A 23,266-nucleotide genomic window follows, 5' to 3' on the forward strand; every position below is an offset into this window, starting at 1 on the left:
TTTCTGGATCTGTGGAGACAACTTTAAGCTTACTTAGGTAGAAATTGGCCCTGTTTTAAGATTAGAATCCTTTCTTTTTTGCAAAGGAGGTGAGGAGTTAAGTGGACACTGGTAAGTACTTCCAGGCTTTTCTTTTGTTTCTTACTCTCTGGTATCACTCTCTCCCTCTCAAAAAATGTTATTCTGGTTGAATTTGCAATGGTTATAAACACAAAACTGATGGCACTGCCATGAAACCTGTGGATTCCACAGAAGGTCAGGGTATGACTATGCTGTGTCTCTCTGGAGGTGCGCTCTGCCACTGTGCCTTGTGCTGCTCAGTCTGGGAAAATCAGTAGGGTGTTCTGGCCTTCTTGTCCTTCTGGAAAAATCTGAAAGTGCATGGGGTTGTTTGAATCATTGGGTTTTATTTGATAACTTGCTTGGAGCTTCTCTGGTGCTATTCTTAGACCCTCCTCTTTGCAGACACATTCAGATCACAGGTGAGGGCTGCAGCTGTACAAACTGGGCGCAGGCCAGAGACACCTTTGGCTTCTGCTGTGGCTACCAGACCACACTTCAGTAGCACACAGGCAGTCCTTCAGTACTTCCCCTTTGTTTTCTGGACAGAGGTTCCCTTAACTTCCTGGGAATCAGTCTGTTTCATTTGCCAACAGAATGAGGAACCAAGAGATGACTGAGAAAGTCTGGCTCTGTACTGTGAGTAAGGTGCAAACTACCTAGAAGGTAGTGAGGGAACTGCTTGTGGCTGCTTTTCCCTAGATGTAGAAGGGAAGGGAAAACTTTCAAGGCTAATTTTCCTACAATGTATTTGTATCTTTTTTCAGGAGGGTGGCTGAATGTCATGAAATGGGGCTTAGCTTCATTTGAATTAGTGACCCCAAAACCTTTTTTACAGGAAAACCCTTCTGAAGGAATTATTTACTCTTTTTCTTGTAATTTGATGTGTTTCTGCCTTTGGACTAACTCCCTTCTTCTTTGTGCTTTACTCTTCCTGTTCAGTTGTGGTCTCCTGAGTATAAATTGCTCTAACTGGTCTGAGAAGATAGGATATAAACCCCCCCAGTGATTATTCTAAACTTGAACCGACCAAGTTTATCATAGTTTAAAGCATTCTTTGCCAGTGACATTATCTAGACTGTCATGTTCTCATAAAGTCATAGCAAGATAAATTTTATGCTCTGAATGTAAAGTCTTCATTTGTTATGTGGGTAATGCTTGTAAACTGCTCTATTTTGAAATCTGTGAAGCAGTCACTGGTACTTGTCTTTTTTTATAACAGTAACCATAACAGTGTTTAGACTATAATAATAAAAACGTAACTGAGCAAGTAATTTTCAGAAAATGATGGTTACAAACCACAGAAGGGAAGATTTTAAAAACTGTGTGCAAGCAGTTGACTGCTCACATTATTTTGTATATATCCAGACACTTGATAGGCTGGAAAGAACACAGCCTTTAAGCCACTACACAACTTCTGCTTTGTCAGCAGTCTGCTGAAAATGTAGTTTGTGGTAAAAATTTGCTTCTTTTTGGTAAGTGAAATGCATTTGTTTGTTTAGATTGTGATGCATTCTTTTGTCTTGAGCTAACTTAATTTTCACAGATGAGTCTTATATGGTCATGCTGTAACTAGCAAGGGAAAATAAATTCTTTAATTTTGCTAAAGGAAAAATATGTATTTGTCTTCTGACCACTGATTTTTAGTTTTTTCACCTTAACGTTTTCTGAACTACATTTAAACTTACCTGTATTTCATATCCAAACTGGTAACAGCAGTATTTCTTACTCTGTAGACACCACTATAAAGGTCTATTGGAGTGTCTCTTCAGGAATCTATAATCTCACCTGTGGGAAAGAGGAGTTTTTAAAAGAGGAAATTAACTTTTGTGAGAAGCAGGCATGCTGTAAAATGCCTGAGGTTGCTGTTCTGAGTGGCTTCAGCAATAATTTAATTTCTAGTTTTCTGTATATCATTCATCATTTAAATAGAAATGTTGCTAAAATTAAAAAATGTTCTCTGGAACTGTGTGTTTAAAGCCTGGTAAGATATTTTTTTTTATTATTATTAATTGTGGCGAAGTTAGAGATTTTGACTGTGATAGAAACTTGTTGAGCTGTTTAGAAATTAAGAAAAGTTTAGTTTTAAGTATTTTATCAAATGGTTAAACTATTTATTTGTAAAATTGAAGACTTGATATTTCTTCATTTTGTTTCATTCACTCTAAGACAATCATTTTAACCTGTTCTATTTTCATGAAGCATGTTATACTGAAGACAAAATGGTTTACATGAAGACTGCACTTTGTTTACACTAAGTATGCTTTATTAAATACTATTTTGTAGCAGTTGGTTGATTTTTTTACATAGGCATAGGGAATCTGATTTTCACTTGGAGTGTAGCTAACATAAAAAGCATTTCCTGAAAATGAATAGCGGTCTTAATTTGCTTGTTACATTTATACCTTCCTGCCTTTTACAGGACTGAAAGCTCCTGCCAAACTTTTTGGGTCTGGGCTGTTTGTTTTGTTTTCATTTCTTTGTTGTTCTTGCATTCTGTGGGATTTACAGGATTGTGATTACAGGGTTTTGTCTGAGGGAGAATAATTGACTTCTGCATCCATCTTTTATATTTGCTGTAAATCAAGTTTTTGGGCAAGTAGGCTCCAGCTGAAGTTGCTCCAGAAATGAAGCAGAAAGAGGGTTTTATTGCCTAAGAGCCCATTGTGGGTTTGTTTCAGTTCAAGTCCCTTGCAGTGATGCACAGCCATGGTTCCTGTCCCAAGGATTGCTTTCCAGTGCTTGCATTTGGGTGAGCCTGTGGCTGGCCCTGTCAGTTCAGCCTGTACTGCTGCTCTGCTGGGGACAGTGCAAGCACTGAAGACACAGGGTTGGAGCTTCTCTCTGTGCAGATCCATTTATTTTATAAACTTGAGCAGCTTCTCTATGCAAGACATTTTTCTTTGCTTTCCTGATTTGAGCTCTTGCAAAACCTGCAATCTTCATATGCTTTCTATTTCTATTCATTAGACTGCAGTGCCAGAACACACTAGTATTTCTTTATTTGGCATACCTAACACAGAGTTCATTATTGCTAGAATGAAATACAGCAGTATTTCATATTTGTTTGCTGTAAGTTTAAAGTTGTCTTTTGATTCATACTACTTCACAAAGCTCATCTTGTCACAGTCTCACATTTCTGCATACTGGATTGCAAATTCCATGCTGGAGGCCTAGCCAGCAGCTGGAAGAAAAGAAATGCATATGACTGTTAGGATAAACCTTTCCAACTGTGCTGGCTAGGATGTTGACAGTTCATTTGCATTACAGAAACAACTGGGCTTAATGCTGAGAAGCAAAGTGCTTGGTAGCCTTTTGTTACTTATCTTGAGGCTGTTTCTGGTCCAACTGATTGTAGCAGTTTCTTCTTCCCCTTCAGAATTCCTTGTTTTTATTTGGTTTATCTGTTCATTGTGAAATTATTGTTCTTGCTCAAGAGATGAAACATGTTTAAGGATGCTGGGATTCTGTTTGGGCTAAATACATTCTTTGTTTTGTGGGTTTTTGGGGTTTTTTTCCGGTTCATTTGTCTATGTGGGAAAGTTAATGCTAACTTTTAAAACCTTCCTATCACTTATTGCATGCAACTTGAAAAGGCTGGATTTTTTTTTCCTTAGCTTGACTTAACCCCTGATTTACCTTTAGGACTTAGCATGTGTAGCTCAGATTTTTTTGTGAGAAAACCGTAATAGGGAAAGTCAATTCAAATCTGACAGTGGAAGAAACAAATAGAATTTATATTACCTGAGAAATTCTATTGTGGTGTAGGAAAATCGGCTCTGTTAAGTGTCCTTGTTTGCTCACTTCCCCAAATCTGGTATGTTTCCTGGTCAAATGTTGGTTTTTGTTTATTGTTCTGTTCAAACAGGTGAGTAAGTCTTCAAGTCCTGATGTGCAGAAGCAGCAGGGCAGCAGCAATAATAGCACTGCAGCAGGCTAAGGTATAGCACAGGGAAGGCAAGTTTCCAAAGCAAAAAAATTTGCTCTACAAGAAAGGGAAAACTGTTAAGGAAAAATTATTTTTTTCCTCCTAAATGAGTAAATTTTTCATCAGTAACTATCAGAGGCAGTGATAAAGGAGGTCAGTACCATTAGTGATGTTTTATAATTGGTAGCAGCTCTTTTGCTTGGTCAGTGGCAACATTCATTAGCCTACATTGCTTCTTAATAGTGTTTATTTGTGGTTCACAGCTTTGAAGAACTTGACTGAAGATCTGAAACTAAAGCTCGTTTCTTTGCTCTCAGTTCTAATCCTGTCCTCTTGACTGCAAGTACAATCTCTAGTACTGCTACAATCTCATGTTCACATTAACCACTGAGGGGCTTTTGAGCACAAAGCCCGGAAATATTCTGGGCTGAAAGTGTGTGGGGAGTTAGTACAGATGTCCTCAGAAGTGTTTGTTATACATGATCCTGTGTGCCCTTTCCTTGAGAAGAGAGGGATGGTGATGAGGTGCTGAATGGGCAAAAAAAAAAAAAAAAGATGCATAGCTTTGTAAAGTGCATTCTTGAATTCCTTCCAGTCTGCACTTGTTTCAGAAGATCTGCATCTCTCTATGGAAATGTGGAAGATGTTCCCTGCTTAGTGCCCAGCCATGCAGAAGTGGTAAGCATTGTGCATTGAGCCCAGAGAGCTGCTGTAGGCAGAGAAGCTTTCTGTCCCACAAGTGTCTACAGGTGGCATTAACCTCTAGTGGTGAGAATGGGGACTGTGTGTTTATTTCTTACACCTCAGCAGTTCTGAGATGCTTTGGAAACAAGCTGAAAAAACTGCATTCCATAAAACCTAGGTTAGTCTTCAGGCACAGCTTAAGGAGACTGAAAAGGATAAGATTTTCTTCTGGTGGTTAGTGCAGTTTTGTTCTTCCATCAAGTTTGTTAAGGAGCTGGTGGTGCCTGTAAAATCAATGTTTCTGTCAAAGGAAAAGACATGGCTTTCTGCTAAGCTTGAAGATGAGCATATAGCTCAAAAATAAAACCCTTATTTTTTAATATGCTCAATTCAAACAGCATTTACACTTCTAGGATCAGCTAGTTACTTCCAACTTCCTTCTGGCTCCTCTAATTGAAAAGCTCTGTCTTCTGATACAGACAGAAGGTTATTTTTTATTAAAAGCAACAATTCCTTTTAGACAATTTTGGGCTTAGTTTTCTCTCTCTTATGCATTGCTATGTTTTGGGTTTTTGCAGTATCTTCAGAAGGAGTCAGTCTAGGTTTCTATGTCTAGTTGGACAATAATCTCTTCTAGTTTCATCTTCCAAAGTGGCTTTGTGGTGTTCTAATGTATCAAGAAAGTTTGAAAATGTCGCTGTGCCAGAAGATCTATTTGATAACTCACTTATCTGTGGTTCTCACTGTAGTGTTTCCAGGCTCTCTGCTTTAACAGCAAATTAGGCTATTCCTTTGTGGAAACCTGAAAAGCAGTGATTTTTTTGTGAAGCACCATGTTTGTGCAGCCATCCAAAAAAATCTAATGAAGCAAAACTTAAAACTAGTAATGGACTAACATGTGGCCTCTCATTTAGGACAACATATTGCTGGTAAGATAGTAGCATTTGGGAAAATGTCAACCCTGTTTGGAAGATGAATCACTTTTTAAAGACAATAAACATGTTGATAATAAGTGGTGGAACAGAGTAAAAATGCTGCCTCAGGTTTTTACAGGGCCTCTGAAAAACTAGTATATCAGTAAAAGAAGAGCCTCAGAAAAGGTGAAAGGCTTTCTTGATTGAAGTGCTTTCATTTTTTGGGAGGAAGTTGGAATGAGGTAAGTGAGCAAAAGCCATTACAGTACAGAAATTGTGTGATTTGTTCTTTAAAGCATACTTGAAAATGGAAACAATGGCAAACTATTAACAGAAAAGTGCTGTGAGGGCAAAAGAGGGTAGAAGTCATGAAAATGTGTTTTTCTTCTCCATTATGATGAATTCACACAGTTTGTGTTGTGTAGCCTTACTTGGTGGTAAGTACCTGTGTAGACTTCTCTTTAAGTAACATGTTAAAGAGGATTTTAAACTATTCAGATGGAAACAAGACATAGATCCTGAACTGAGAAAACTTAAATTCTTCTAATAATTAATGAATTGACTTCTGGAAAACAAAGCAATTTTAAAAACTGTAAAGGTAGATGATATAATGAAAGCAATGTGTTAGTAGAGATCATAGGAAGTGTGTTCACATGTGGCATTTGGGTTCTGGTATGCTTCTGGAAGTGCTGAGAGCCACTGTCTGATACCTGCCTGCAGTTTGGAGCCAGGCCTGAGCTGCAGGAGGCTCTAAGTGCTTGGATCCACTTGTGTGGTATGTGTTTATATAACAGTGATAGTCTTAATCTCTTTATGACAAATACTTTGTTGGCCAGAAAGTAACATTTTGGTAAATGTTGCTTTCTGGTAAAAGGTACTTTTTGCTAAATGCTTTGACAATCATATGGATTTTTTTTTTTAATATCTAACTACTTTAATCAAAAATTAATATGTGGTAGAAATAGCATTTTAAAAGTTAGGTTGTGAAATTATGAACGCATTCATTAAACAGCTCTTGCATTGTTATTTTCCAAAATCTGATGTTAAGATGTTCTACAGTTTGCCCTAACAAATACTGAAATATAACAGAAATACAGTCTAGGAATGAACACACTTTTTAAGAGTTGTTCACAGTCACGCTTTGCTGTGGTCTGTAAACAGAATTGAAGTGTGGATGAAGTGGGCCCATGGGTTTTTTTAAGATAAAATTTGCTTTAATTAAGAGTACTTCCTATCTCACATTACAATCCTGGAAGGACTCTTTTGTTACTGGGGAGCTGTGGCAAACAGTGGAAGGTGAAAATGTGAGACCAGAGGTGGAGAGGAGCAGTGGTTTTTTAATTGATTTTATTGGAAAGATGTATTCTCAAACCACACTTATGAAGATTTAAGGATCTGTGTAAAACAGTCCTCTTTAGTTAGTTAAATGTGGTGGCCCAGCTGAATCATTCTGTGCTGTGGGGTTTTCTGTGCTTGACTGAGTGACTTGTGTACCCCAGTACAGAGCACTGTGTCAGTGTCCTCATTGTTTTGGGTGATGTTTACAGATGCACTGTGTCCAGATGAAAAATTGAGTTGCCCTCTTCTTTTTTTCCTCCTTCTTCTTTTTTTTTTTTTTTTTTTTTTTTTTCTTTAGAAATGAATTTAAAGTGTCTGTGGTAGCTGTAAATCTGTGAGGAAGCCTGACTGCTGCTGCTTATTTTCTGTTCTTTTCTTGATGATTGATTATGTTGCTGACCCCAAGGCTTGAGTTTGGCCTCTCCTAAATAACTAATAAGGAGCATTCTGTCAAGCTGAGATTTAGATGAGGGGGGAATGAAGATGGATTTTGAATCAAGCTTAGTTGACTTAAGATTATTCCAAGAAAATCAGCCTCTTGGGATTTCTGGGCATCACTTTTATATAGCTTTAAGACACTGTACATTTATCAGAATTGCAAAAGAAAGCAGACATGTCACTGCAGATACAGAAGCTAAGGCTGTTTTAACTGAAGAGCATCTTTATTCCAGGTAACAATGAAAACAGTGAAAAGGCAAGGCTAAACATGGTAAGAATGATAGTATTTTTTGAACAAAGCTGTATTTATAGGGCATTAGTGAACATGGAAAGCCATCTGCTGAAGTTAAATCTGTCTGGGGACATTGAGGGAAACAAGAAAAATCTGTACATACATTGATGATAGGAGGAAGAATAGGGAAAAGTGAGCCTTGTCTGGAAGGAGATGGGGGACCTGGTTACTCAGTATATGAAGAAGGCTGAGGTACTCCATGGCGTTCTTGCCTTGGTCTTCAGCAGTGATTGCTCCAAACGCATGGCCCAGACCATAGAAGGCAAAGGCCTGTCACGCTGTTGTTGAGGCACAGAGAGCCTTGTGGCTTCCTTAACAGAGGCCTTGTTTCCAGTGCCAGCATTTTTATCAGTCAGTTCTACCTTCTTTTAAAGAAATTTTATTTTTCCCTTGTTTACTGCTGTTTTGAGTCACAGTAGATAGTTAGCAGATTACTGTATCTTGGGCTTAGCTTTTTGAAGTGTGCTGTAATAGGTACATTTGTGTTTGATGCTTGGTACGTAATGTGCCCTTTCTTAGGCAATTTCTGTGTATGTGGCTAACCAGCTATTACCACCAAATTTAATAATAATCTTCACCTGTTAAGGTTCTTTTTCTTGTAAGTCTTATTTGGTTAATTCCCTCTTATACAGCATGCTTTAGCAAATGAACAGCAGTGACATTTTCCTGCTCCTGTCAGACAAATACAGCTTGCATCTTTTGTATCTTATGTGACCTGAGCAAACGCAGCACTTGCAGTGATTTCTTAGATGTCTTTTGGCTTCTCAGTATTCAGTTCCCTGTTTCACTTCTGTTCATGTTGTTTAGTACTGCTAGGCTGTCATTTGTAGGTATGAATAAAATAATGATAGGAAAAGCTCTTGGGCTGTGGAACTTTATCTCCTCTAAAACCGTCCCTGATACAGTTTTTGTCCAGGGCATCTGTCACTTTCCAAGTGTGATAACAATCTTCCTGAGCCATGAGTCTGGGAGGATTATGTTAACAGCCAGGTTAACACCCCAGCTGAGAGTCAGAGCTTAATGGTATGGATGCCATCTGTCTGTTCTGCTTGGCCTCAGTGCCATGTGAAGATTCCGAGAATATTCACTGTACTCGTTATATTAGGCAAAACCTCCTGGTCCATCTTCCTGTCTTGTCAGCTTGGTCTTGTAGAGTACATAGAGCCTGTAAGGCAAGCAGGTAATGTCTAATGTGCACAGCAGATATATTTACAACCCAGTATTCATGTGCTGTCAGCATTAAACACCAGAAGGTAAAGGCAGTTCCTGAAGGGAGTTCATTCAGCAGTTACAGTTGTAGAAACAATTTACTTCTCGGTGTCATTTATTGAATAGTTTTTAAAATGTAAATTTAAATAACTTAAGATGTTGCTTATAAAACCAAGAACAATACAGAGTTGTTAATGATCTTCTAAGCCACTTAACCTACTGACAAATTTATTCATTCAGTTGGTATTCAAACTGATGCCCTCTGCACATACAAGTCTTGCTTTTAAGGGTACTTCAGTTCTCTTTCTCTTGCTTATGCTTTCACTCTGCTCGTAAGTAGTCCACTTCATACACAGAACCTCCACTCAAGGGGGTTACTGGCAACTGGCACAGGTAAAATAAGTGTTAGCAAATTAATTCACTCAAAGGGTGCCTTTTGTAGGTCTGACTGTAATGCAGTCATCTTTACCTTTCCTTTTATTCATGAAGGCCGTTTGTTTAGCCCTAACCTCTTCTGTGAAGCTTTCTATAAAGGAGCTAAAGGTTTTTGGGCCTCCTGCGTTGGGTTTACTTGAGGATGTGGAGAGGAATGAGAGCCGGCATTATTTCTTGTAACAATAATGAGAGAATCTTTGGCTTACTCTGTTCATCATGAAGAAAGCTTTCCTTTACTCTGACAAAGAAAAGAGAATGTAGCAGGTTGTTCAGTGATCTGAGCATCTCAAGTTACAGCTAGTCTTTTTTTTTTAAATAGTGTTTGTGTGGATCTTGGGATTGGGGTCGTTTGAAGCTGATTCAAAAGTGCTTTCAAAGAGGATACTAACACCTATTTAAGGTCCTCTATCTTTGACCTTCTTCCCACTGACATAGATAAGAACAGTTCAGAGGCACACAGAATAGTTATGGAAAAAATAGTAACATGAATTACAGTTTTAGGAATTGTAAGTCTTAATAAGCTCACACTTTCACCTCACCTATTTCTGCCTTGCACTCATGGTCATACCTCTGAACTTGCAGCATTGAGCTGACCTGTCTGTATTGAACTGTCCTGTCTGAATACTCAGCTGTTTTGATATTTCTGACTACCCTTTTGAACCTGTGTCTTCTCAACTTTTTCATATAATATCAAAACAGAGGATGGGATGTTTTGTGTATGACAAAAAATGTTAGCTCTTAAGATAGCTTGAAATGTTGGTTTGCATTAAATGTTCAGCTACTGGTGTATTATTAAAGCAGTTGCTGGTACTTGCTGTTCGTTCAGATCTTTGGCTTGATACAGAACATTACATGAAAGCTCACAAGTTCTTCCCTGTCATACTAAAGGATTTGTTTTACTTGGTTTTGTTTCAAACAAAACAAACTTTAATGGAAAAGTACTTGATTCCATCTGCCTGAGTCTGGTAATTAATTTGTGGGGGATGGCCTTTAAAGAGATGGAGAGGAACTCCAAACATAGAAGGGTAACAGTTCACAGGTTGCTTCTTTTGTTCTGGATGGATTCTCAGGAGTATATTTGCTTCTGACACCTATATTAGCAAAATATAAATAGGAGCTGGATAGTGCTGATTATGTAAGGGTTAGATTCTGAGCACAAGATATTGCATAGGAGCTTCCACAAAACATTGATTTGGGAGTAGGGGTCTCTGAGAAGCAGATTTTTAAGCTGTTTCCAGCTCCCAGCAGTAGTTGAATTTTGTTGTGACACTCCTGTCTGCTCATGGTTTTCAGCTGTGTATTGGCATCTTTCAGGTGTGTGTCTGGAAGCCTTTCATAAGTACCTTGATTATGTTTTCTGTAGAAGAGTTACTTCAGTGGTGTTGAGTTCCCTTTGCTGCGTGTGGAATTGTATGTAAATGTTGGTATGTGTGATCCTGATGTGCATACATAAATATGAACCTGAGATTGACAGGTTTAAGTTAAGCAGTGCATGGCAAAAAGTTGTTATCCTTATAAATCATACTGAAGTCCAGAATGTTAGTGTTACTTAGCTACATGGTATTACTTTGTTTTTCAGATGTAGTGTGTATGTAGTTCTTAAAAGATTTCTGCTGTGAAGGCTACATTCAGTCTAAAACTGTGAAAAGATCAGTCAACTAAAATCTGTTCTTGTGATGCAAAAAACCTGCTCTTACTTGACTCCATTTGCATGACATTAGTGCACAGTTCCTACCCCTTTGCCCTCCAGCAGCTCTTGCCAAGTGGTGATGGTTTCGATCTGACTTCACTGGCAGATAGACCACAGCAGTGGACTTGACTGCTGACTGCTTAACAACATGAAGACATTAATAACCCAAATTATCCAAATTCTTAATTACAGGTATTGTTGCTCTAATTTGTTTATAGGGCATATTCATGCTAGATATAATACTTTTGATATAAAAAATAATGTTTAAAATTGGCAGAAATGCATCTAGAATATTAATTTAAAAGCACAGACATCTTAAACCCTTCCCAGCCCTTGGATAGAAGTACATAGGAAGTGCTCTCCAAGATGAATTCTTCCCAATAGGAGTATATGCTTACTTCTTGGTGAAGTTTCTTATAATTGTATATCTTAACACTTCATAGAGAGATCCAAACTTGTTTTAAGTGCTTTTTTCACTTTTTGTAACAGTAGGAAAAAAGATGCAAATGCAATGACCCTTGCTGTAATCTCAGTACACTGTAAAATACAATAAAATATTGATATTAGTTCCTTGTACTGAGCAATATTTAGGCTAAATAGCAGAAAATAGAATAAAATACTGCCTTTTAGAGCTGTGTGATAGTGCTTAAGGAGAAATACAACAAATTTCCATCCTAATGCATTTTGGAGCATAGCATAGAAGGAGGGAGCATATTGATGGATCCTGAGTTCAGAAGGTGATTGAACTTTGTTATAAACAGGTGGATGGCATCAATGACAAACACAAGCAGACCTTACCATTAATGGTGCATTTGGCCCAGAATCAGTTGTTCTGAAGGTCAGAAAGGTGTTAGGAGTTGACACAAGTAAAGAGGGTGATATGTCACAGGCATCAGTTGGAATGACCATACTAGCACATCAGAAATCAATGTGGACAGCTTTTCTAGAGGAATAAATAGCCATCCTGGTCTTGGGCTTGTTGGAGAATGGGATTTTTGAGAGAACGTGATTGGAGTGGGCAGGGGAAGGGGGCCCCCTTGTGTTGCGTTTGAGATCCCATTATTCCAGTTTCTCACATCCTGTAGGCAAAAGGTGGAATAAGAAGGCAGTACTTTGTCCTTGAGCTATAACTCACTGGGGTTACAGAGATGCAGTGAGTAGCTCACAAGACTGAACTGCTGCAATGGATGTGTGTCAGTCTCTTCAGGGACAGGCAGGGAAGCCAAGGAGAGGAGGTTGTCCTCTACACAAAGGAATTACTTGGAAGCATGTTCTCTGCTGTGGAATGAATGGGTCATAGCCCTGTCAGGCCTTCAGCATGCTTCAGAGTCAGGGGACAAGGCAGCAGCCATTAATGCTGTGCTGGGCATCTGTTATACATAGCCTGATCAAAAAAAAGGGAAGAGGATGAACCTTCCAAGCAACTGGGTGATACCTGCTAGTGAAAGGCCTTTTTTCCCAAGGAGTATTTGAAACTATTCTGCAAGGACAGCAAGATGCTTGGGACATTGTTTAGACACAGATTTTGGAAGGACCTGCTAGGGCAAATGCTTTGTATTTGGCAGCCCAGGCTGTCGTGGTGGGAGATAGCAGGGTTTCAGATCCTGAGCGAAATTAGGAGGGTAACTATCAGACTAAGGTCCAGAATTTTATCTTGTTTAAAGACCTGCTAAGTGGTGTCCTTCAAAAGGCTTGCTGTGAAGGCAAAGGGGCACAGGATATGTTGATTTCTGGGGACAGATTCCTTAGACTGCAAAAATGACTTATTCCACTGTTCATGACAATAGCAGGCATGACAGTAAGCCTGCTGGGCTGCAGGGAGAGTTCTTGACTTTAGCAAAGCCAAATTCTCCAAAAGGCACTGGTATTGCTTACATGTACAACAATGTTATGCCCAAGCTTGGTTGGAACTGAAACTGAGGGAGGTGGAAAGTACCAAAAGGTGGAGAGCTCTTAGAAGTATGTGGACAGCCAAAGGAAGAGTAAGCAGAACATGGCCCTGCTGATGACTGGAATAAGCATGGTGTGACAAGAGAGGGACTTGGTGTGGGTCTCAGAAGGGATCTGAAGTACTCTGTACTTTCTTGGCAGGACCTGCTCTCAGGTGTGACAGAATATAAGCAACAGAGTGAGATGCCATCTTTGCTAGAGGAAGATCAAGTTACAGAGTACTTAAGTAAAATGGTGAGATTTGCCCTGGAAAACTGGCTGACATGACTCCAGCACCTCTCCCCATTGGCTTTGAGAAGTCAGGGCAATTGGGAACATCCTCAGTAACAGAAGGATCACAAATGTTACATGCATCTTCACAAAACTCTAGGAAGATGAATGAGTGCAATAAATGGTTATAGACCATATGCCTTGGTGGAAGTCACATAACATAGGTTCTGTATAAATTCTGTCTGCAGCTATTTCCCTATGTGCTCTGTTCTGAAACTTGGTTGTTAGCATTACAATGCCTCATGATAGGAGAACTTTGAAGTAAGCTTCAGGAAGTTTGGAAGTCAAGTGCTGTCAGCAGGCTGTCATTGAGGCACTGTCTTGCATAGCTGCATTTTGAAGTGGACTTGATAATGTGGTACTTGACACTGGCAGCTTTCCTGCAGCCTATTTATAGGATCAGTGGTGTTTTCCTATTGTTAGTATGGCTGAACAGGTGGAGAGAGATGAAATGGAGTTCTGCATTGCCTGCAATTCTGTGTAGCTGTTCAGATGAATTTGATTGCAGTGGCCTTAGTGCATGGCTGCAGAGCAAGGCTGTCCTTTAGAGTGTCACACTGTGTCTGTGCTGTCCTTGGTTCAGTTCAGCCATTGGCAGCGCTGCTGTATCCCAGCACACACCAATGACAGGCAAAGGGAGCTGCTGCCACTTCCCCTTATTATGGCTGCTGGGTGTTGTAGCAGCTCAGTAGCTGTTCCATGACTGATAACCTGACACTTGTTCTGAGCTATGTCATTCCTGCTTGTGAGCTGAAACCTGATCTTAAAATGGCCTTTCTATGAGGCTAGGCTTAAGGAAGTTTGGAATCATATAAGTTTGCTTTTTTGTTTTGCTGTGAGGCAAATTACAGTGGCAAAAGAGACTCCATGTTGGAAGCCAGATTAACAGGTTTGAATTTGCTTCTTCATGTGGTCTATTCCTCAATCTGGTTCTTTGTCATTACATATTACAAGCACACAGTCTGATTTTCTGGGTTTGAAAATTATTGGAAGATTATTCAAAAGGATAATGCAGTCTTTATTTTGTATGATTTTAATACATAAGCAATAATTTAAGGGTTTTGCAATGATACTTCTCTTAAATTTTGATCCTTTGTACTGTAAGAGATGGAGCCTCAATTGCCTTTATATAAATGAAGTAAAGATTCCCAAGAAAGAAAAACAGAAATTTCTCTTCGAAGGTGCCATGATGATGCTCATGTAGTTTTACCAGGACACATGGAAGATGATAGCAAAAAGAAAATCTTTATTATATTCAGCAGGGTTTCATCAAGACAGCTTCTTGTGCTTTTAAGACCAAGTCCTCTCTTGTTCGAAGGCTAATAGTAGGTTAATAACCACTGGCAGGGTTACTCCTGTAAGACTCAGGAGTTCCTCTTGTTTAGGCTGCTTTTGTAAATTTGTTGATAATTCTGTGAATGTGGAGCTATGAAACAAGATGTAAACATTTCTCTGTAATGAGTTTTTGCAGTGAAGCAAAGCTCTCCTTTTCTGCATTAAGCTACCATTGGTGTAATTCTGTTTTTGAAAGAAAGACTTTTTGGTTGCAGCTTTTCTTTAAGGTAAAATCGTATCTAATCTGTAGGTATTTTGAGAAAAGTGAAGATATAAGTGTGAATTACAAAATTTGAGTAGAAAATTCTGTTCTTTAGAACAACTAAGCTAATCCAAGATAAGGGCTGTAATACTCTGGTAGGACACATAATTTCAAAATACCTGGTTTTTTGCTGTTTCTTTTGTAAAGTGAGCTCTGTCTCAGTTACAAGAATATAACAGACTTCCTTTACTGGTAGTACTTTACTAGTGTTTGTAACTTTCTTGTTGGTAGAGATTGATATGATTCATTTCCTAGGAAGTGATATTGAACATGACTTTTTAAATAAGATCAGAACTATGTTTGTCTCCAATGCATGATGTGATTGATACATAAGACACACAAAACTGTTTCTTTGATCACAGGCTCTCAGATAAAATACTTTTCAGATTTTCAGTGTAAACTGTTATTTCCAGAGTTTTTGCAGCAGACAAAAAAAATCTGTTCTAGCTAAAAAGCAGGACTCATTAATCCTTACCCTTGGGGTCCACTTTGAAGACTGTTAGTTTTGGTTTTTAGCCTCCCTAAGTGAAAAGCAAATACATGGATTTGTTGCTAGTAGCATAGGAGAAAGGAGCTGCAATTTCAAGAGCTTGTGCAGGCACAGAATGAGATTCAGTGCTCTGTTTTCCATTCAGGTACGTTTGAAGACAATGCAATGCACTGATGTTTCAAAACAATTGTTGAACATCATACGTGGTGCCCTCAAGAGTGAAGTGCCTCTCTTTGTGGCACTGTTGTCAAAGAACCTGCCTGTCTGTAAGCAGTGAAGTTCAAGGACTGGAGGAGTTGTGTTAGATCAGCACAGTGTCCATGGCATGTGTCACTGTTATTTGTGGAGAGGTTGCTGCGTCAGATCCTCCCTTAAAGGGAGCACACAGTTAATAGAACACAGGAAATTGTGCTAAAGTTTCAGCCAGTGGCATCTTCTGGAGAATATTGTGTTGAAGCTGCCTCAGGATGCTCTGGATGGATTATATTCTGGCTATGTGGAATTTTCAGTAAAATGTACAACTCTATTGTCCATTGGAGAAGGCAAGAAATGTTGTTACCCTTTCATAAAAGGATGAGTGATACACTTACAAGCCAACTATAACCCTCCATTTCACCTTCTTAGAAGCTACTCAGCTAAGATTATTTATTTTCCAGTGTGGATGCTAACTGACTGACTATTGTTTGCTCTTAAGCTAAACAAATAATCGTGGTGTTTAATAATAAAATACAGCATTCCTAGGACTAAAATACAGCATGTTCTAGGTGGTTTTAAAGTAAAAATAATAAATATAATTGGATCAAAAATGCTCGTTCAAACTTTCATGTTAGCTGAGTTCCCTAGCTTCTCAGGTGAATGGGAAGCCAAGTCTTCATTCAACCCTGTGCAATATGCATAACATGGTTTGGCTGTTGCTGTGTGTCACTGAGCAACAGTGTGACCATGCGGTCTTGTGTGAACACAAACAAGTGTAATTCAAACACCTGCAACCAGTTCATAAGTTGGGTTTTTTGGTTTGCTTGCATCAGGATTAATTCCTTAGCTTGCTGAAACCGTAATGGCTTTTTAATTATTATGGTCAGTATTAATTGCACTCATGGAAACGGAACATTTTGGTCTAGGTGTCTGTTCTTTGACTGTTCATCAGAGATTGTGGGTTTGAGGGGAGCTGAGCACTGGAACGGGTTGCCTGGAAATGTGGTGGAGTCTGCTGTCCTGGATATGTTCCGAAGCTGTCAGGACACAATCCTGAGCAACATGCTTTAGGAGGACGGTGCTTGAGCAGGGAAGTTGGCCAAGATGACCTCCAGTGGTCCCTTTCAGCCTTAACTATTCTGCAAAATGAAATATTGATTTGTTCATTGCTATAGAACATAAAACATGTATTGAGAGCACTCAGATTGCAGGAGTGTCTTTAAAAAAATCTTCAAATTTCATTTGACTTTGTTCTGTCAGTTCTAGTTCGTTCATTTGGTCTTTCCCAGTGTACCAGTTGTTTAATGTCTTTGTTTGCTGCTGCTTTGTATTTGCCTGGCCTCTGTGCAGTCTGTATCTGTGTTGTCTTACACCTTTGAAAGCTAGCCTGCATTTGCCACCATATTAAAAGCAAAAGAACCAATGTCTTCCTTCAGTAGATTAAAAAATTCAATTCAGCTGTCTCAAGCTAAATTTAAAACTATGTTGTCATTTTTGCTTAATATTGTGAAGCTGAGGTAGTGATGTTTGGAAGTGTGTGTGGTAGGGAAAGAAGGATGTGTCATGAGCATTTGGAGGTATGAGACTTAATGAAATGGCTGCTCTCGGCATTCTGTTACTTGAAGTGTGCATGAAACTGCTTTCATGCCATAGGAGTGAAAGGGGGCTGATCTGATCCTGATTTTTAGATTTTCGGGAGAGAGCTGATGAGATGTAAGTCTGTTTACCTCACAGCAGACATGACAATAAATTGCTCCTAGTGAGCACACAAGTAAATGCAGTGAATGGAGGAGGAAGATGGACTCTGCACTGCTTGCAGAACGGAGTGACACTTAATAAATCTTACCGAGCTCTTTAAAAATGCCAAGAAGTATGGACATTAAACTGCCTGGTTGGTTCCAATTGTTTGGATGAAGCCAGACTAATTCTGTTTGCCTGTATTTCAGGTGGTGGTTGCCAGTTTCAGATTGTCCCTTGGTTTTCTCTGTTGGCCACTGTCCTGCTATCAAGCCTAGGCCTCTCATCATGTGCTATTTAACTTGTTTGAAAATACAGAACCAAGTATCAAAAAAAATCAGTAGTTAACTAACTGAAAGTTTCTGGAGACTGGCACACATATATTAAAGTTACTGTTTCACATAAGTGTGTTGTGGATCCTGTAGCTATTTCAGTGGTTACTAGGAATCCTGTAGATTGAAATTACTGGATAATTACAAGTCAGTTTGTTTAAATGTATGTTTTAATGCCTAATTATCTCCTTAATTCGTGTTGAAGGCATAAAATTTATGTATGTATATGAACTTTCCCTGCCTCAGATTGCATTTCTTCTAATTGTTTCAAATCTTGGGTGAGATGAAACCTCAGTGATTCTGGGGAGGTTTGTGTGACAGAAATCAAAGGCTGTAAATCGCATTTGGTGCACTGCTTTGCTGTAAAAAACTTTAAATGCTGAAATACCTTAATTTTTATGGTAGTTTTTCTTCTGTAAAACAAAATAAATTTACTTGCTGAGTTTCCGTGGTACCATGCAGATGTAGGCAGGCTTCATGTAGCTTTGTAGGGGTAGGCAGATGTGGGATGGTATTCCTGAAGCTCTGGCATTTTATCACAAATCATGCTATATAGATATGAAAGGCACACTACTTACTTCCGTATCTGTGTTGTGATCACTTGAGATATGTAGTAGGATGTCTACTTTTCTATGTAAATTTATTTAGGCAAACTGGAGATTAGACTATGATGTATATCTGTGTATGTTTTTTTCTAAATTCTGTTGTGGATCAAGAAAGGGAAGATCAATGTTTCAGGCAGAGTAAATAGAAAAATATTTGTATGTGTATTGTGTGGTTTTATCTAAGGAAAATATGTCTGTGTGTGGTTTGTGTAAGGTAGACCATACAGCAAAATAAGGAAGCAGCCACTGCTTCTCTTCAACCTGGATATCATATGCAACCTGTTAATAATATATTTTTGATGTTTAGCTGATTGGATTGGGAGAAACTTTGTGAAGAGGTTAGTAGGATTTGTTTAATGAACATGACATGACTGTACTAGATATGTTTTACATCAGTCTTTGAAAAATTTGAGGGGAAAAAAGTGTTTTAAGAATATTGGAAGGCACAAGAGCTGTATATTTTGGTGGATTCCAAATGACTTTAAGTAATGTAATTCCATAAACATAATGCCTGTGCTTATGGTGGAGGAAGCTTTTTGTATACCTGGTTGTTTAAGGTCTGTGTGTTGGCAGTTTTTGGAAAGGCACAATGCAGAATATGTATCACAGAGGGAAGAATTACTATGAAAGGATACCTGTTATTAATGATGGTATTTTTTTCTCTATACTGAATTGATTTTACAGGTGGCATTTTCTGGTATCTCCAAGCAGGTGTATTCTACTCTAAATTGTAAAATGCTTTTAGAGCTGGAGGGTTAAAAAGTACTTACAATATACATAGACTATAAAATGGAGGTGGTATGTTGTGTAACAGTGGATCAGTTACTGTCTTGAAGATGGCAAGCAGGAATTATGTGAATGTTCTTAAAAGTGAATTAAGGGAGATTAATTTTTAATTATTTCTCTTAACTAATTCTCTGAGTAATTTATCTTGTGAATTATGTTGCCTCCAAAATACAACTTCTCACTGTTTAATCAAAAACTTGTGTCACTTGGGGCTTCTTGAAGACAAATGACTTTACTGATATTACCCATGATACTTTCTCTTGAGATTCTTCTGAAACTTCTTGGCTTCAGTAACTCGTTTAACAGTTTAACTCGTTTAACACTGTTTCTGTAACACTGATGTAAATGTTTCTCCAAAGACCAGAGTTGTAGTTCTGAGGGAGAACTTACATGATGAGACCTGTTCCAAAACATGTTGGCTTTTTCTTCTCATGCTTGCCTTACTACTAGAAAGGGGGCTTTGGTTAATGTTTGATTCTCATAAGATAAGATCTGAGTCACTCACAAGAATTTGATCTTTCCTATGTCACTTTAATGATGAAAACTCATCTCTTTTATAGAGAGCATTTATTTAATTGCAAGACATTCAAACAGTTCAATCAGTCATGCTGGTGATCTTTTGTATTAATTCCAACTTTCTTATGGGCTAATTAAAATTCCTTGCTTTTGTTATCTCCATAAGGTATCCTGTTTCTTTTTGTTCTAGGTTATTTACTTTCTAGAAGAGAGGGTCAAGCAGGATCCCCTGAAAAGCCATTGTCTGATCTGGGTCGTCTCTCCTACTTGGCTTATTGGAAAAGTGTCATATTGGAATACCTGAACTGCCACCATGAAAAACAAATCAGCATCAAAGGGATGAGCCGAGCTACTGGAATGTGCCCACACGATATTGCCACAACTCTGCAGCAACATAGCATGATAGATAAAAGAGAAGATAGGTCAGTGAATCTTGTAAAAAAATTTCTAAAAACTGAGGCAAAACATTCTCTACTTACAAAACGGTGTGGAAAATGTCTGTGTGAAAGTTTGACTTTAAAATGAGTGATAACCATCTTACTGTAGAAGTCAGTGCAGATGGGTTTTACATACAGAGCTTTTCTTCCTGGGGATTCTTTGGATGCTCCTTCATGTTAATGGCTACTAGAAGTATGTGGCCAGCTCACAACACTTTCGGTAAAGAGTTTTGTTGCATTCAGTATAATCTTCCCTAAGTGTTCCCAGCTCTTGCTGTGCAAATATTTTGCTTGAATACCAGTAAGAGAAAAAATGGTGTTTGTGGGTGGCAGTCTGTCTTTCCACACCTCCTCTTTCAATCATTGCTGCTCAGATCAACTCTACAGTAAGTGCTCCTTTTCAAGGTACTGGTAATACAAGTTTCTGTTTAATGTTATGATCAATGTACACTGAGAAGGTGAGTTCCTTTTTAGTGAACTCTTTTCTTCATGCTCTTGATGGGTATTTTAGAACTTTCTGGGTTGTTGTTCTTGTTTGGTCTTTTTCTTTCCATAAAATGTCTTAAATGGCTTTCAATGGTATTTGTGTTTCTGAAGATGATCTTAATTCTTACTGGATATTCCCCTCATAGAAACTTTATAATTAAGCAAAGCTGCCTTACAAACACTGGTCTGCCAAAACAATAAAATTAAAATCAGAAAAAGTTCAGCCTCATTCAGTAATTTTTGTGTCCCAGCACTAGTATTCAAAACTAGTAATTTTTGAACCAGTAAGAATGCACGTCTTCAAAAAGGAGATTAGTTTACAAGATGGTGCGTGAGAGTAGTAAGAGGAGAGCTGGCATTGCCTTAAACCTCTTCTGGAATACTTAGTTATGGACAACCTGAGGACAAATCTATTTCAAGGGAAGTTTTTTGTACATGTTGTGAAGTAGAAGTTTTTCCGTATTCTGGAAAAGGGTTCTGGATCTGATTTCTTTTTTTAAACTTTGTTTTTCACTGAGAGTGTTTTGTTACTTCACCAACCTGATTTTTAAAGCACTTGAAATGCTTGCTAATCCTTGTTGTTTAGAATTGTGTAGTTCTTTGTAACAGGAGAGTTTGGTGGGTTATGTACATATATATATTAGCATACTGTGCTATTTCATTAGTCTTTACCTACTTTTGATATGCCACTTCATAGTATTTGGAAGGTCATGTTGTATTCATTAGCACAGAACTGAAGTATATTTGTATGCTTCCTTAGAAAACCTGTGCTTCTGACTTGCTTTCTTGTCCCCTTAACTTATGTCTTCAGCTGTAACATTGACTTTCTTATTCTTGACTTGATGATCCACAGAGTTTTCTATGTATGTTTGTATGTAATATTAAAATTAGAACTTGTTCTGGCAGTGATATAAGTGCCAGCACTAGACCTCTTGAATTAGGTTTAGGGTAGTCAACTATAAAACCTTTACTTTGCTCTCTGCCCTAGTGATGGCTAATATTGAACTTTCACTTCATAAACTTTTGTTCCTTCACTTCTTCTCAGTAAACAGTCAGTAGTGTAAGGATGCTATCACTGTGTTTAAGCTGGTATTTTTAGTTTGATGGATCCTTTCATTAATCTGTATTTTTTCACAGGTTGTTTTGCAAAAGGATGTCAACTATAGAAAGGCTGTTCTAGGTGATCCTTTTCTAAATTAAATTACTGTTTATTTGATTGTAGATTTGTAATTATTAGAAGGGAAAAGCTGATTTCAAGTCATATGGAGAAACTGAAAGCGAATCCACGTATCAATGAAGTAGATCCCGAAAGCTTGAGATGGACTCCTTTGTTAGTTCCTAATGCTGCAGTTTCTGAAGAAGAGAGGGAAGCAGAAAAGGAGGTAATATCAGAGATATCTTCTGAATTTCTGTTCCTTTGGCTTTCATCACTCTGAATATTCAACATTAGACTGTCTTAAATAGAGCAGATTTAGCTTTGACCACTACATATTGCTATTGCAATGCAGAATTTTTGGAAGCTGCACAGCAACACATAGTAACTTTGGGGGGATGCATATGAAAACTTAAAATGTGAATCACTTGTCATGGAGCTGTATTTATCACTGTTGAGGTAGTCAAAGAGCATGTAATCAGATCAAATTTGGTGCAGAGCTCAGGGGCTGCACTTTCAATCGATTCTTTGTGTTCTCAACTTGCTCAAAGTGATCCAGTCAGTGGGCATGTAATGTAGTGCTAAAGGACTTAAATCAATTCGCTGCATCATTAATAGTGCTAAATATCCCATGAAATGCAATCTTCTTTGGTTTGTTATCTGTTAACTGTTGTAAAGGAGCAACTAGATGATTCAGCTGAAATGTTGTTGTTAGGTTAGCCAGCAGTGTTAATCAGGGTTGACTTATTTTAACTATTTAGCTGCATGTAAAGGATATGGCTAAGTAAATGCTGTTTCAGTGACCTGTTATTTTAACCTCAACCCTTCAGGCTGAGCGTCTTATGGAACAAGCTAGCTGCTGGGAAAAGGAAGAGCAAGAAATATTCTCCACAAGAACTAATAGTAGGCAATCACCTGCAAAAGTACAATCTAAAAATAAATATTTGCGATCTCCAGAAAGTGTGGCCGTGGTGGGGGAGCGAGGGCAGTGCACAGAGCAATCTAAGGAGAGCAGTGAGGAGGATGGCGGGGATGAGAATCAGCAGAGTTCGCCTCCCCGGCTGACCAAGCCCCAGTCCCTGGCCATGAAGAGAAAGGTGTGTTACCTTAGAGCTTCATTCAAAGCCATTTGTCTCTGATTTCAATCACATCCTTACCATCCAAGTAACAACCTGGTTTTTTGCAAACATTTATTAGACTGTTTTAATCCTTTGTGTGTTATTTGAACACTTAACTACTCCTTTCTTCTCTTTTCTGCACTCCATCCAGTTTTTATCTTTTGAATTTTTCACAGAACTATAAAATACTAGTGACATAAAAAAATCAGAATTTTCTGTTAATTTTTAAACTAGAGATTGCCCTCTGGTGTTTGGTATTGGTATTGGCTCGATATCTTAATGGTTCTTTCTTTTTTTTGTATTAAGATGGAGTCCAAGCTTGTATGGTTTGTCTTTTTATTTTTTTTTTTTTAATATAGAAGCTCCTAAAAGGGGAATACTGTTTTTTGAAAGAAATGTTGTTAAAACAGATCGGGGGTTTTTTACCCATATTCTTCTCATTTAAACATTAAATTCTGGTTACTGCCATGTTTGCAATAATTTTTTAATTTCCTTAAAAATATCAACTCTTTGAGTTGCTCAAATTAGTAAACTTAAGAAACCCAAAATTTTAAAGCACTCACCTTGGCCTTTATATTTAGGTGTCTCTGCTGAGAATCAGGAAGT

At 38.2% G+C, this 23,266-nt stretch overlaps 1 protein-coding gene across 5 annotated transcripts in view; it reads left to right on the forward strand.

Annotated features, from left to right (window-relative positions):
* Positions 1-23,266, forward strand: part of KAT6B (lysine acetyltransferase 6B) — a 101,697-nt gene that overhangs the window by 71,990 nt on the left and 6,441 nt on the right. For all 5 annotated transcript variants that reach the window (XM_064716480.1, XM_064716484.1, XM_064716482.1 and 2 more), the window contains 3 exons: positions 19,657-19,888; positions 21,612-21,771; positions 22,373-22,639. In XM_064716480.1, coding sequence (XP_064572550.1) covers positions 19,657-19,888; positions 21,612-21,771; positions 22,373-22,639 — 659 coding nt within the window. The remainder of the gene's footprint in view (positions 1-19,656; positions 19,889-21,611; positions 21,772-22,372; positions 22,640-23,266) is intronic.

The sequence above is a fragment of the Zonotrichia leucophrys genome, chromosome 6 (assembly GCF_028769735.1).
Source record: "Zonotrichia leucophrys gambelii isolate GWCS_2022_RI chromosome 6, RI_Zleu_2.0, whole genome shotgun sequence".
NCBI classification, from domain to species: Eukaryota; Metazoa; Chordata; class Aves; order Passeriformes; family Passerellidae; genus Zonotrichia; species Zonotrichia leucophrys.